The 16,429-nt window shown below is 40.3% G+C and overlaps 2 protein-coding genes across 11 annotated transcripts in view; both read right to left on the reverse strand.

Moving 5' to 3' along the window:
- The window catches only part of LOC133650246 (potassium voltage-gated channel subfamily KQT member 4), a 133,293-nt gene extending 126,774 nt beyond the window's left edge, over positions 1 to 6,519 (reverse strand). For all 3 annotated transcript variants that reach the window (XM_062047261.1, XM_062047259.1, XM_062047258.1), the window contains exon 1: positions 6,274 to 6,519. In XM_062047261.1, coding sequence (XP_061903245.1) covers positions 6,274 to 6,290 — 17 coding nt within the window. In that variant the 5' untranslated portion in view covers positions 6,291 to 6,519. The remainder of the gene's footprint in view (positions 1 to 6,273) is intronic.
- A 2,145-nt stretch (positions 6,520 to 8,664) lies between these two features.
- The window catches only part of nfyc (nuclear transcription factor Y, gamma), a 71,125-nt gene continuing 63,360 nt past the window's right edge, over positions 8,665 to 16,429 (reverse strand). For 2 of the 8 annotated variants that reach the window (XM_062047267.1, XM_062047265.1), the window contains exons 7-10: positions 15,485 to 15,562; positions 15,225 to 15,377; positions 12,468 to 12,692; positions 8,665 to 11,202 (exon numbers count right to left, since the gene is read on the reverse strand). In XM_062047267.1, coding sequence (XP_061903251.1) covers positions 11,083 to 11,202; positions 12,468 to 12,692; positions 15,225 to 15,377; positions 15,485 to 15,562 — 576 coding nt within the window. In that variant the 3' untranslated portion in view covers positions 8,665 to 11,082. The remainder of the gene's footprint in view (positions 11,203 to 12,467; positions 12,693 to 15,224; positions 15,378 to 15,484; positions 15,563 to 16,429) is intronic. The other 6 variants (XM_062047269.1, XM_062047268.1, XM_062047266.1 and 3 more) reach the window with 6 other exon arrangements.

Below are 16,429 nucleotides of genomic sequence, written 5' to 3' on the forward strand. Positions count from 1 at the left end.
ATCACCCGCCTTGTCGCCTTAATGTGAGCACGGGGAGTCGGCCAAGAAAAATATCAGTCATGCCGGACTTAATCCTCCAACATTCTCACAGCCGGCCCCGCTCTGCACTCATTAATGCAGTTATTGTTGGCAGATTAAGGGGGGTGCGAGTAGGGGGGGCCACCACTGACTACTGTGGGGAGAGGTCACAATGGGAGCCCTCCCTCGGGGCCGTCCCCTCCCATCACGCAGATCACGCGCTGCGCGTAGGGCCCGGCAATCCTTGGGGGGAAAATTAAACTGTGAGCAAGTTCCAAACAGACCGTCTAATGCCCCCCCCCCCCATTCCCTCAAACCCCCCGGGGGGGCGCCATGACGTGTCCTGGGGATCGTGAGAGGCAATATCAAAATAGCGTGTATCTCGACTCATACCAATGGGTACATTTCAATTCAATTTCAATGTATTTATCTGTATGTGTGAAGGTAAACACAGTTATGCTATTGCCTCTCATGCCCCCCTTGAAGTGAATGTTTATGTGATATGTATGTGGGGGGCGTGAGAGGCCTAATAGCGTAGATCTCGACGCACACAGAGACATTTAAATTCAATTTAAAATTACATTTATTGACCTGTATGTGTCAAGATATACGCTATTAGGCTATTGCCTCTCACGCCCCGCCCCCCACGCACACATACACAAACATTCACTTCGAAGGGGGGGGCATGAAAAAAATGATGTCCCCTGGAAAAATGCAACTGGGAGCAAGTTCCAAACAGCCTGTTTAATGCAGTGCTTCTTAAAAAGTGGGGCGGCGCCGTGGGTGGCGGTTGTGGTGACGTGTGGGGGGGTGGGGGGGGGGGGGTGAGAGGCAATATCGAAATAGTGTGTGTCTGACGCATACAGGTCAATAAACTACGCTATTAGGCTATTATTGCCTCTCACGCCCCCCCACACATATCACATAAACATTCACTTTAGGGGGGGGGGCATGAGAGGCAATAGCATAATAGCGTAGATCTCAACATTTCTATTCAATTTCAATTAATCATTTTATTGCCTCTCACGCCCCCCCAAACACACACACCACATAAACATTAATTTCAGCGATGTGTGTGTGTGTGTGGGGGGGGGGCGTGATATGTTTGGGGGGGAGCATGAGACGCCAGTAGCATAATAGTGTATATCTTGATGCATACAAATAAATAAATTTAAATTCAATTTCAATTTCATTTATATATTTTGCCTCTCACGCCCCCCCCCACACACACACACACATATCACATAAACAGTCACTTTAGGGGGGCGGGGCGTAGGAGGCAATAGCATAATAGCGTAGATCTCGACATTTCAATTCAATTTCATTTAATCATCGTATTGCCTCTCACGCCCCCCCAAACACACACACCGCATAAACATTAATTTCGTCGATGTGGGGGTGGGGAGATTCCTGTGAGCAAGTTCCAAACAGCTTGTTTAATGTCGTGCTTCCTAAATGGTGGGGCGGAGGGAGGGGGGGTGATATGTGTGGGGGAGCGTGAGACGCCAGTAGCATAAAAGCGTACATCTTGACGCATACAGATAAATAAATTTTAATTCAATTTCAATTTCATTTTTATATATTGCCTCTCACGCCCCCCCACACATATCACATAAACATTTACTTTGCAGGGGGGGGGCGGGGGGCATGAGAGGCAATAGCATAATAGCGTAGATCTTGACATTACAATTCAATTTCATTTAATCATCGTATTGCCTCTCACGCCCCCCCAAACACACACAGCACATAAACATTAATTTTGTCGATGTGGGGGTGGGGAGATTCCTGTGAGCAAGTTCCAAACAGCTTGTTTAATGTCGTGCTTCCTAAATGGTGGGGCGGAGGGAGGGGGGGTGATATGTGTGGGGGAGCGTGAGACGCCAGTAGCATAAAAGCGTATATCTTGACGCATACAGATAAATAAATGTTAATTCAATTTCAATTTCATTTTTATATATTGCCTCTCACGCCCCCCCACACATATCACATAAACATTCACTTTAGGCGGGGGGGGGGCATGAGAGGCAATAGCATAATAGCGTAGATCTCAACATTTCTATTCAATTTCAATTAATCATTTTATTGCCTCTCACGCCCCCCCAAACACACACACCACATAAACATTAATTTCAGCGATGTGTGTGGGTGGGGGGGGGCGTGATATGTGTGGGGGAGCGTGAGACGCCAGTAGCATAATAGTGTATATCTTGACGCATACAAATAAATAAATTTAAATTCAATTTCAATTTCACATATCACATAAACAGTCACTTTAGGGGGGGGGGGGGGGCGTAGGAGGCAATAGCATAATAGCGTAGATCTCGACATTACAATTCAATTTCATTTAATCATCGTATTGCCTCTCACGCCCCCCCAAACACACACACACCGCATAAACATTAATTTCGTCGATGTGGGGGTGGGGAGATTCCTGTGAGCAAGTTCCAAACAGCTTGTTTAATGTCGTGCTTCCTAAATGGTGGGGCGGAGGGAGGGGGGGGTGATATGTGTGGGGGAGCGTGAGACGCCAGTAGCATAAAAGCGTATATCTTGACGCATACAGATAAATAAATTTTAATTCAATTTCAATTTCATTTTTATATATTGCCTCTCACGCCCCCCCCCCCCCACACATATCACATAAACATTTACTTTGGATGGGTGGGGGGGCATGAGAGGCAATAGCATAATAGCGTAGATCTTGACATTACAATTCAATTTCATTTAATCATCTTATTGCCTCTCACGCCCCCCCAAACACACACAGCACATAAACATTAATTTCGGCGATGTGGGGGGGGGGGGGCTTCTGTGGACAAGTTCCAATCAGCTTGTTTAATGTAGTGCTTTTTAAATGGTGGGGCGGAGGGGGGGGGGTCTTATGTGTAGGGGAGCGTGAGATGCCAATAGCATAATAGTGTATATCTTGACGCATACAGATAGATTTCAATTCAATTTCAATTTAGATTTTTTTTTTTTTACCTCTCACCTCCCCCCCCCCCCACACCCACACACCCACACACACACACACACACATATCACATAACCATTAAGGGGGGGGGGGGGGCGTGAAAAAATGATGTTCCCGGAACCCTGAGCAACAGTGGGGCGCCCCCGGGGGTGGGGTGGGGGCACCATGAGGTGTCGGGGAAAGGGGGGTGTGAGAGGCAATGGTGTAATACCATCTTCAGTGTTAGAAAATAACTATCTTGACACATACTGATAAAAAAATAACAACATTCACTTCAGAAGGGGCGTACAAAAAAAATGGTCTCTTGGAGGGGTGGGGGGGGTGAGACCCACCGCCTTGGGGAGGTTTGAAATGCATTATTTGGCATTAAAATATGAATCTTTTAGTACAAAACAAACATTAAATTAAACTTAAGTTTGTGTTAAAAAAAAACAAAAAAAACTAATATAAAGATTGCTTAACATTAATCAAATATGTAAACTTTATTTTTTTGCAAGTGGGGGGCTCTGATCAAATTTGACTCAGGGCCCCAGTTTAGCTAAGAGCGGCCCTGGGTCACATGCAAGATCACGTTTGTGTGACGTCACACTCAGCTTGTTGAGATAATAAACATGTTGATGATTGCTGTGAGAAGCTGGTTGGCAGCGAGGAACGAGATTGGTCGGAGGGTGAGTCGGTCTGGACTTGCAGACTTCTTCTAATCGATCGCACATTAGGACCACAGCGTTCTGGCGCGCTCCCGGGACGCACGCGGGCGCGCGCACACACGCCCTCATTTGACTGGAAACGTCAACGGTGATCAATAGTACAAGTCCACTCATAGAGCCCACTTGCGTCCCAATGCTGCCCTCTAGTGGCCACATTTGGGGCATCCTGGGGCTTGTGCGGCCGGCTGCGGGGCTTGTGGGACTGGAACCCGGGGAGGTATTTTGGACTAAATTGGAACTTTTGAGCTTTTTGGCCACCTTTTCCCCACTTCTTCCCCGCCTTCCTGTGCACCATTGCTGGGTGTGTTTTGGGACTGGAACCCGGGGAGGTATTTTGGACTAAATTGGAACTTTTGAGCTTTTTGGCCACCTTTTCCCCACTTCTTCCCCGCCTTCCTGTGCACCATTGCTGGGTGTGTTTTGGACATTTTGCGGGTAGGTATTTTGGACAATATTGGGACTTTTGGCCGCCTTTTCCCCTCTTCTTCCCCGCCTTCCTGTGCACCATTGCTGGGTGTGTTTTGGGACTGGAACCCGGTTAGGTATTTTGGACTAAATTGGGACTTTTGACCATTTTGGCCACCTTTTCCCCACTTCTTCCCTGCCTTCCTGTGCACCATTGCTGGGTGTGTTTTGGGACTGGAACCCGGTTAGGTATTTTGGACTAAATTGGGACTTTTGAGCTTTTTGGCCACCTTTTCCCCACTTCTTCCCCGCCTTCCTGTGCACCATTGCTGGGTGTGTTTTGGACATTTTGCGAGTAGGTATTTTGGACAATATTGGGACTTTTGGCCGCCTTTTCCCCTCTTCTTCCCCGCCTTCCTGTGCACCATTGCTGGGTGTGTTTTGGGACTGGAACCCGGTTAGGTATTTTGGACTAAATTGGGACTTTTGAGCTTTTTGGCCACCTTTTCCCCACTTCTTCCCCGCCTTCCTGTGCACCATTGCTGGGTGTGTTTTGGACATTTTGCGGGTAGGTATTTTGGACAATATTGGGACTTTTGGCCGCCTTTTCCCCTCTTCTTCCCTGCCTTCCTGTGCACCATTGCTGGGTGTGTTTTGGGACTGGAACCCGGGGTGGTATTTTGGACTAAATTGGGACTTTTGAGCTTTTTGGCCACCTTTTCCCCACTTCTTCCCCGCCTTCCTGTGCACCATTGCTGGGTGTGTTTTGGACATTTTGCGGGTAGGTATTTTGGACAATATTGGGACTTTTGGCCGCCTTTTCCCCTCTTCTTCCCCGCCTTCCTGTGCACCATTGCTGGGTGTGTTTTGGGACTGGAACCCGGTTAGGTATTTTGGACTAAATTGGGACTTTTGACCTTTTTGGCCACCTTTTCCCCACTTCTTCCCCGCCTTCCTGTGCACCATTGCTGGGTGTGTTTTGGACATTTTGCGGGTAGGTATTTTGGACAATATTGGGACTTTTGACCATTTTAACATTTAGCTGCTGGCTGTAAGGCCATTAAATGGCGGCGGGGGGACGAGGGGTCCGCTTTTTCTCCATATAAACAACGTGCCGGCCCAGTCACATCATAACATCTACGGCTTTTGGAGAGTGCACAACTGCGCACACAACAAGAAGGAGACGAAGCAGAAGAACGAAGAAGAGACAGTCATGGCGACGACGAGTGACAGAGAATAGAACGAAGATGGACAATTCAACCCTAAACTCACTCCTCTCCTGCAAATTAAATTTCACAGATGCTGCCCATACCTATGCTCCTTCAAAGGCTGTGCTACTGGCTGCAAAGCATTGCACTTTCAAATACAACAATGAGTAGAGGAGTGTTATGTGTGTGTAAATGTGTAAATAAATGAACACTGAAATTCAAGTATATATATATATATATATATATATATATATATATATATATATATATATATATATATATATATATATATATATATATATATATATATACATATATATATATATATATATATATAAAATAAAATAAATATATATATAGCTATAATTCACTGAAATTCAAGTATTTATTATATATATATATATATATATATATATATATATATATATATATATATAATATATATATATATATATATATATATATATATATATATATATAGCTAGAATTCACTGAAAGTCGAGTATTTATTTTATTTATATACATATATATAAGAAATACTTGAATTTCAGTGAATTCTAGCTATAAATATACTCCTCCCCCCTTAACTCCGCCCCCAGGACCCTCTCTATCTCCCGATATCGGAGGTCTCAAGGTTGGTAAGTATGGGTGTCCCGCCGCTGCCCGGGAACCCGCGCTGGACACCTCGGTGAGCCCGAAATACACGAAACTGTTTAAAAAGACGGCCCGGCCAGGCTGTGCATGCCTTCTCGACCACAGGCCGCTTCGACCTCGAAAAGCATGCGTTGCGGTGAAACCAATTGAGTTGGCACTTATCTCCCACAAAACTTCACAATCTCAACATGTAAATCGCCTTTTAAAGACAAAAACACATTTTTAAATATTGTATAGAAAACAAAACAACGGAATGTATCACAAAAAAGTAGTTTTGAGAAGGAATGTAATAATAACGTGCAGCATTTACCTTGGAGGTATGTCCATCCAGCAGCTTCTCCATATTTTCCTGGATAAATGTTTGGAGATAATTTTTAACGTCCTCAGCTGGCGTCATTCTGCTGCAGTCTGGCGCAGACGACTGCCTCACCTAAGTTGGCCAGCGGTGCACTTTTGTCATGTTTTTTGATGATTTCTTTCTTTAGTTCCATGAATATCATCCACTTCCTCTTGCAAAAACTCAATTCGAGCGCTGCCAAGACAATGACAAGCGTGAGACTTTAATGGCAGGATGCGTAGCTATTGGCTGCCGTAAAAGTTGCTGGAAGTTGATGACATCATTGCCTCATTTGCATAATTGATTGCAATGGCCGCTGCAGGAGAGAGGAATAGTGTAGTGGGAGACATAAGCCCTTTGAGACACTTGCGATTTAGGGCTATATAAATAAACATTGATTGATTGATTGATTGATTGATAAAAAGTGAGTTAAAAAATGCTAACTATGATTAGAAATGTAAATACATTTTTATTTTGTATTAGTTCTACATCGTTAAATGTTAAGAGTATCAACTTTAATCAAACTACTTAAGCAGTGTTATATTCACGAACGAACCAAATCTATTGACGGAACTTTAGTTATAGTTCCGGTCGGACGGGTTTTCACGGAACACATTTCCGTTGTGGTTGCAAAAAAAAAAAAAAAAAAAGCCAGGATGTGAAGCTACCGCCGCGTTGCAGATTTAAAAACGAAGTCTGGATTGTCATTAAAAGAATTAGCGCCATCTTTTGACGCTACAAACGATATGTTTGTTTTTATATTTAGCGTGATAGTGATGAAACGTTTTCCCGACAAACTCCCGGTATTCAGCCGGAGCTGGAGGCCACGCCCCCTCCAGCTCAATGCGGACCTGAGACTGAGTGGGGACAGCCTATTCTCACGTCCGCTTTCCCACAATATAAATACGCTTGCAAGTTCCAAAACGAATGGAAACAAGAATTTCAGTTCATCCAGGACAGTTCGAAGGGGAAGGTGTATGTTGCCTGTAAATATGTAGAACAGACTTCTCCATTGAACACGGTGGCCGAAATGATTTCTCAGTCATGAACAGAGAAGTTAAACAGGACAATACTGCCATCTAATGGATAGATAATTCAAGTATTTATTTTATGTAAATAAAATAAATATATATATATAGCTATAATTCACTGAAAGCCAAGTATTTCATACATATATATATATACACATATATATGAAATACTCGAGTTGGTGATTTCTAGCGGTAAATAACCACGCCCCCAACCCCCCCACCCGCACCCCCCACCTCCCGATATTGGAGGTCTCAAGGTTGGCAAGTATGGTTTACATTAACGAGTATTGAAACATGGCGGAAGAGTGGGTGTGGACTTCTGGAGTAATACTCGCTTCTCCAAAACAATCTGCTAGATTTGTCACTAATCGGTTTTGAGAGAGAAAGTCACTAAGAGGAGTTGTAAAGATTCGACATTTAGCAAGAAAGTTGCCAACAATTCGCTGAGGTGTGTGTGGGAAATTAAAGACGCCAAGACCCGCCTTTCGTTGCTTTTGATTGGTTTACATTGCGTGTGACTTCTAAGACCCGCCTTACATTACTTTTGATTGGTTTACATTGCTGGTTCCTTCTAAGACCCGCCTTACGTTACTTCTGATTGGCTTACATTGCGTAGTTCCTTCTAAGACCCGCCTTACGTTGCTTCTGATTGGTTTAAAATGCGTGGTGCCTTCTGTGGTTGGCTAGAATGTATGGGTTAGTCTGGGATCGGTTATTTCCGTCAATCGAAGTTACGAACTACTCGTCAATATTATGATTCAAGCTAAATTTTTTATACATCATTGTCGATTTCTGAAAGTAAAACCTACATTTTCCCATTGGCTTAATGCTTTCAAAATAAATTAACAAAATCTTGGTGAATGATTAAAAGTACAAAAGCCCTTCAATTGATATCCTTGTTAAAAACATTTAAAATGATTTAGATAGCCCTTTTTTTCATAATTTTTAGTATTATTACTCTATTTGTATTTGCTTTTGTTTTATTTTCTTGATGTTGAAAATGCCTTGACTTTTGTGTGAATTTCAAATTAATGTTTTGGTCGATAAAAAATAAAAAATAAAGTCACGAGGAAAAATGTTCATTATAAAAAATATATAGTGTGAAATGGGGAAATATAAGTGTGAAGAAGGTCAAATGTGTCAAAGGCTTGGAAGCTCTGACTGAGTTATGTCCATCCCCAGCTGGAAACTAACGGATGTTTTGGTCAGATCACACGGGGTTCACGGTGACTTTCACTACGCCCTCTAGTGGTGGGGAGGCTCATCACACAAATAATGGCTCGTTAAAGACAACTTGTAGGTGTGTGTTTTGTTCAAATGATTTTATTTTCATGAAAAGCAAAAAAAAAATTGGTTTATTTGATTAAAAACACAAAATATGAAATTAAAACGCACCTTGAATCAGAAAGGCCAGATGATCATGGTCAATATTTGAAACATCTTTGTGACATGACATGTAAAATGAAAACACATTTTAGATCTAGTTATTGCTCTTTGACACTCAAAAAGAATGTTTTGATTTAAAATTGCATTTGTTTCAAAATAAAATCTAAATATACAAAATGTTTTTCAATTGTTTTTGTTTCAAAAGAAAATGTTAAATCATTTTGTTTTGTTTAAAAATAAAATCCAAATAAGGCAATTTATTTTTGTTTCAAAAGGAAATCCCAATTAACCAATGTATTATTTATTTCTGTTTTTAAAATAAAATCCAAATACATTTTTAAAATAATGTTTTCAATAGTTTTTTGTTTCAAAATAAAACCCAAATAAACCACTAGTTGTTGGTTTTTAAATTTGTGTGTTAAAATAAAACCCAAATAAATATCAAAATAAACGTTTTTGAATTGTTACTTGTTTCAAAATAAACCAATAGTTTTAAGTTTTTCAATTTTATGTTTCAGAATAAAACCAAAATAAAACATTTTTAAATTTCAAAATAAAACCCACAAACATTTTAATTTTGTTTCAAAATAAAATCCATAATAAACAATTTTTCCCCTTTTTGTATCAAAATTGTTTTGTTTTTCTATCTTGTTTTGTTTGAAAATAAAATCCAAATAAACTAATTGTTTTCCATTCATTCATTTTCTACTGCTGGGTCACGGGGGTGGATGGAGCCTATCCTAGCGGCATTTGGGTGGAAGGCAGGTATGTTTTAACATAAAATCCAAATAAACCAATTGTTTTCCTCAATTTTGTTGTTTCAAAATAAAATCCTTCCATTAATTTTCTACCACTTTTCCCTCTTGGGGTCACAGGGGTGGCTAGAGCCTATCCCAGCTGCATTAGGGTGGAAGGCGGTGTAAAATAAAATTCAAATAAACATTTTTTTTATCCAAAGTAAAATCGCAAAAAAACATTGATTTATTAGTTTTTTTCTAAATAAAATCGAATCAAATCACATTTAAATTAATTTTTGTTACAAAAGAAAATTCAAATAACATTTTTCAATAGTTTTTAAGTTTCAAAATAAAATCCAAATGTACCAACTTATTGTGTTTCAAAATAAAATCTAACAATTTTTTTGTTTTCCTGTTTTTTTGGTTTCAAAAGTAAAATCTAAATGCATGAATTTCATTTTTTTTTTTAAATTAAATACAGATAAACCAATTCTTAATTTTTTGTTTCAAAATAAAATCCATGTAAACTATTTTTTCTAAATAAAATTGAATCAAATCACATTTTAAATTAATTTTTGTTACAAAAGAAAATTCCGATAACATTTTTCAATAGTTTAAGTTTCAAAATAAAATCCAAATGTACCAATTTATTGTGTTTCAAAATAAAATCATAAACAATTTTGTTTTCCAATTTTATTTCGTTTCAAAAGTAAAATCTAAATGCATCAATTTCATATATATATTTTTTAAATAAAATACAGATAAACCAATTCTTTATTTTTTGTTTCAAAATATAATACATGTAAACTATTGTTTTTTAAAATTTTGTTCTAGCTCAAAAACCGTTTTAAAAATTTCATTTTGTTCCAAAATAAAATACAATTAAATAGAATTATTTTTTTTAAATTCCAAATAAAAAATTTTTTTGGTTTTTGAATTTTGTTAAAAAAAAAAAATCCAAATAAGTCAATTGTTTTTCAATTTTATTTTTTGTTCCAAAATAAAATCCAAATATACCAATTGTTTTCAGTTACAAAATAAAATCCAAATAACCCTTTTTTTGTTTTGAAAAATTAACCAATAGTTTGTTTTTCCAATTGATGCTTCGAAATAAAATCCAAATAAATGGCACCGATGGGAAGAGAAGGTGATGACTAAAACATCCTCCGACAGGAAGCGGTCAGTACTCACTGACAATTTCCCAGCAAAATAACAATTGTTAAAAAGTTTTTTTCTCTTTTTTAATTTTGTCACAAACAAGATTTGCTTACAAAAAGTGAGCGTCCCAAAAAATAAAAGCGTACCCTATCTATCGATCCGTTGCACGTCATGCTGGCAGTCTGGACCACATGCAAGGAAACATCACACCATTACTGTACAAAAAAAGAAGCTTGAAATATGGACAAGGAAGCAAAAATGAGAGAGATGTGTGAGGGGGCGGGGCCAACAGCATCATGTGACCTGCGGGCGGCGACAAGGAGACAAAACGGTGACATGATTGGCAGTGGCGTATTAAAAAAGTATAAAAACATAAAGGTGTGCTGATGATGGGGGCGGGGCAATCAGTGTCCCTTTGGCTTCTGATTGGTCACTAAGTTAAGAAGACCTCCCTCCTGGTCTACAGCTGCTCAGTCGGCGCTGACCTGGGCGACCTGCGCGTCGGCCGTTTGGTTGCTGGACTGGATGAACATGGGCTGCGTCAGCTCCTGGCCTCCTGGCACCGTCACCTGCTGGATCTGGTACAACTGCTGCAGGGGGACAAGATGGAGGCACTCAGCGGGGGTGACAACTATCGGACTGCCGATATTATCGGCCGATAAATGCTTTAAAATGTGATATCGGAAATTATCGGTTTCAAAAAGTTAAATGTATGGAGAAGTACAGAGCGCCAATAAACCTTAAAGGCACTGCCTTTGCGTGCCGGCCCAATCACATAATATCTACGGCTTTTCACACACACAAGTGAATGCAAGGCATACTTGATCAACAGCCATACAGGTCACACTAAGGGTGACCGTATAAACAACTTTAACACTGTTACAAATACGCGCCACACTGTGAACCCACACCAAACAAGAATGACAAACACATTTCGGGAGAACATCCGCACCGTAACACAACATAAACACAACAAAACAAATACCCAGAACCCCTTGCAGCACTAACTCTTCCGGGACGCTACAATATACACCCCCCGCCCCCCACACCTCAACCTCCTAATGCTCCCTCAGGGAGAGGCATGTTAAAAAAAATAATGCACTTTGTGACTTCAATAATGAATATGGCAGTGCCATGTTGGCATTTTTTTTTCTCCATAACTTGAGTTGATTTATTTTGTAAAACCTTGTTACATTGTTGAATGCATCCAGCGGGGCGTCACAACAAAATCAGGCATAATAATGTGTTAATTCCACGACTGTATATATCGGTACCGGTTGATATCGGAATCGGTAATTAAGAGTTGTAATGTTAGTAACAACTAATATGGAATATTTTCCACCTGTTTTAAAAATGAAATAAAATCCTATTTTTTATGGCAAACCCACAAAATGTACACTATTTCCCCCATTTTAAAACAAATATAAACTTGTTTATGGTATAGCTCGGTTGGTAGAGCGGCCGTGCCAGCAACCTGAGGGTTTCAGGTTCGATCCCCGCTCCCGCCATCCTAGTCACTGCCTTTGTGTCCTTGGGCAAGACACTTTACCCACCTGCTCCCAGTGCCAGCCACACTGGTTTAAATGGAACTTAGATATTGGGTTTTACTATGTAAAGCGCGTTGAGTCACTAGAGAAAAGCGCTATATAAATATAATTCACTTCACTTCACAACATCCAGCGGGGCATCACAACAAAATTAGACATAATGTGTTAATTCCACGACTGTATATATCGGTATCGGTTGATATCGGAATCGGTAATTAAGAGTTGGACAATATCGGGATTATCGTCAAAAAAGCCATTATCGGACATGTCTAGTGACAACACTAATGTGATGGAGGAGGGTAACCTACCTGTCCGTCTGTAAACTGGCTAAACTGCTGCTGTCCTTGGACTTCCGTGATCTGCAAGCACAAAACGCACGTTGGCCTCCTCAACTGTCCAGTTGAAGACGCAAAGGGTTGGGGGCGTACCTGCTGGGTGTTGGCCAGGGTCTGGATCTGTCCCTGCACCACCTGGGCCCCAGAGACCGGCTGGGCCAAACGGATGTACTGCAGCTGGCCTGTGTTTAGCTGCACCTACACAAGGGGGGAGACAAAGGTCAGGGGTCACTCCAGCCCAAGGGTATTTTTAGTCTTCACGTGTTTCTGTGAAGATTCATCTGATGGATACATTTAAAGCTTTTATTCTCTCGGGCTTCGCTACACATGCTAAACTAGAGCTCTGCCAAGTATCGGTCAGTCAGTTACACACTCAGTGTGATCATGTAGTTGTTTTTCCTTTAGTAAATCCATCCATCCATCCATTTTCTACCGCTTGTCCCTTTTGGGGACGCGGGGGGTGCTGGAGCCTATCTCAGCGGGGTACACCCTGGACAAGTCACCACCTCATCACAGGGCCAACACAGATAGACAGACAACATTCACACTCACATTCATACACTAGGGACCATTTAGTGTTGCCAATCAACCTATATGATGTGAAAATATGTTAGCATGTAGCTCACATTGCTAAGCTAATGCTGCTAACCTAGGATGAGGTTAAAACACGTATAATGTTAGCATGTAGCTCACATTGCCCTGCTAGAGTTGCTTACCTCGCATGATGTTCAAATGTAATGGTAGCATGTAGCTCAAATTGCGATGCTAAGGTTGCTAACCTAAAATATTAAAATGTCATGTTAGCATGTAGCTCACATAGCTATGCCAGTGTTGCTAACCTAGCATGATGTTCAAATGTAATATTAGCATGTAGCTCTATTTGCGATGCTAAGGTTGCTCACCTAAAACATTAAAATGTCATGTTAGCATGTAGCTCACATAGCTATGCCAGTGTTGCTAACTTAACATGTTAAAATGTAATGTTGGCATGGAGCCCACACAGCTATGCTAATTTTGCTAACCTAGCATGATGTTCAAATGTAATATTAGCATGTAGCTCTATTTGCAATGCTAAGGTTGCAAACCTGAAATGTTAAAATGTCATGTTAGCATGTAGCTCACATAGCTATTTAACTCAGATAGCAATGCTAATGTTGCTAAGCCAGCATGATTTTTTAAACGTAATGTTAGCATGTAGCTCAGATAACAATGCTAATGCTGCTAAGCTAGCATGATTTTTAAAACGTAATGTTAGCATGTAGCTTAAATAGCAATGCTAATGTATCTAAGCTAGCATGTTTTTTTTAAATGTAATGTTAGCATTTAGCTCAGATAACAATGCTAATGTGGCTAAGCCAGGATAATTTTTAAAACGTAATGTTAGCATGTAGCTTAGATAGCAATGCTAATGTATCTAAGCCAGCATGATTTTTTAAACGTAATGTTAGCATGTAGCTCAGATAACAATGCTAATGCTGCTAAGCTAGCATGATTTTTAAAACGTAATGTTAGCATGTAGCTTGAATAGTAATGCTAATGTATCTAAGCTAGCATGTTTTTTTTAAATGTAATGTTAGCATTTAGCTCAGATAACAATGGTAATGTGGCTAAGCCAGGATAATTTTTAAAACGTAATGTTAGCATGTAGCTTAGATAGCAATGCTAATGTATCTAAGCCAGCATGATTTTTAAAACGTAATGTTAGCATGTAGCTCAGATAACAATGATAATGCCGCTAAGGTAGCATGATTTTTAAAACGTAATGTTAGCATGTAGCTTGAATAGTAATGGTAATGTATCTAAGCTAGCATGTTTTTTTTAAATGTAATGTTAGCATTTAGCTCAGATAACAATGCTAATGTGGCTAAGCCAGGATAATTTTTAAAACGTAATGTTAGCATGTAGCTTAGATAGCAATGCTAATGTATCTAAGCTAGCATGATTTTTAAAATGTAATGTTAGCATGTAGCTCAGATAACAATGCTAATGTTGCTAAGGTAGCATGATTTTTAAAACGTAATGTTAGCATGTAGCTTAAATAGCAATGCTAATGTATCTAAGCTAGCATGATTTTTTTAAATGTAATGTTAGCATTTAGCTCAGATAACAATGCTAATGTGGCTAAGCCAGCATGATTTTTAAAATGTAATGTTAGCATGTAGCTTAGATAGCAATGCTAATGTATCTAAGCTAGCATGATTTTTAAAATGTAATGTTAGCATGTAGCTCAGATAGCAATGCTAATGTTGCAAAGCCAGCATGTTGTTTTTTTAAACGTAATGTTAGCATGTAGCTCAGATAACAATGCTAATGTTGCTAAGCTAGCATGATTTTTAAAATGTAATGTTAGCATGTAGCTGAGATAGCAATGGTAATGTACATAAGTTAGCATGATTTTTAAAACGTAATGTTAGCATGTAGCTCAGATAATGCTAATGTCGCTAAGCTAGCATGATTTTTAAAACGTAAGTTAGCATGTAGCTCAGATAGCAATGCTAATGTATCTAAGCTAGCATGATTTTTCAAATGTAATGTTAGCATGTAGCTCAGATAGCAATGCTAATGTTGCTAAGCGAGCGTGATTTTAATGTACAGTCTATGTCAAAAGTGGTGGAGACGAACAAAGCTCATTAGTTTTAGTGTTCAGGTTAAACTTGGAAGTTAGCATAGCGTACTTCCAAGGCACTAACGTGACACGTCATGGGATCATTTTAATATCATCGTCCTTACGGGAATCTGCTGGATCTCCCCAGTGTTGGTGATGATTTGCTGCATGACCTGCATGGTCTGGCCTTGCGCCTGAGCCGTCTGAGCCTGGCCCGCCGCGGCTTGGACGATCTGCACCTGCTGGCCGTCCCCCACCTGCATGGCCACGGGGGCGCTCTGGCCGGGAGACAGAGAGGACAAGCGGCCGTTACCGAGCGGGCCGTCCGACCGGAGACGCCGACGCGGGGAAAGCAAGGCGGGAGAGCGGGAGAGAGCGTGTTTACCGTGATGGGCGTGCCGTGCGATTGCACCTGCACCTGCTGCACCTGCTGCAGCTGCTGCATGGTGGCACCTTGAAGCATCTGACGGCCCACAGAGAACACAAGAGGAGGAAAGAAGGGAGAAGAAGGAAGAAGAAGAGGAGGATGAGAGAGCAGCAACACAACACATGATGCAAGCATGTTTAGAGCAAAGTCACATGATGCACAATCTGCACACACACACACACATACACAAATATAGCTTCGGGCTTGGCTGAAAACTATCACAATATAAGCGTTTTATCGGTCGATATCAATAATTATTGATATTTAGGAGAAAAATACAGTAAATTCTGGACTATAAGCCGCTACTTTTTTTCCTGTGCTTTGAACCACGCGGCTTAAAAAACCGGTGCGGCTAGTTTATGGATTTTTTTTCCCCCCTGACGCAAATCATTTTCATGGAACACAGGCAAACTGAAAAGGTGTGTTATGTTTGTTCTATGGCGCCATCTTTTGGACGAGTTTGCTCACTGCCGGGTGAACCTTTACAGTGTTTCCTGCTGTTTACAGCTTTGAATCTGGAAGTAGAAGTGCAGCTTCGGCTTCTAATCGTCCATAGCGTTTCTACTCCTATGGATTCTTCATTCATCACTCCAAGCAACATTTGTAAGATTTACAATATAACTAAAACTATTCTTACTTACTAAACCGTTCAATGTGTGATCAGAATCAGAATCAGAATCAGAATAGTTTTATTGCCATTGTTTGAGAACGGGTTCACAAACTAGGAATTTTTCTTGGTGCATCGTGCAACATAAAACACATATAACACAGATTTGGTAATAACAAGAGCTGTAACTGAGCTATCAGATCTTGTTATAGACATATTAATATATGCTATCGTAATGTAATAAAGCTAGCGTCGTTGGCATTAGCTAATATGCTAACACGTTTACGAGTGTCTTT

This window comes from Entelurus aequoreus, linkage group LG05 (assembly GCF_033978785.1).
Source record: "Entelurus aequoreus isolate RoL-2023_Sb linkage group LG05, RoL_Eaeq_v1.1, whole genome shotgun sequence".
NCBI lineage: Eukaryota > Metazoa > Chordata > Actinopteri > Syngnathiformes > Syngnathidae > Entelurus > Entelurus aequoreus.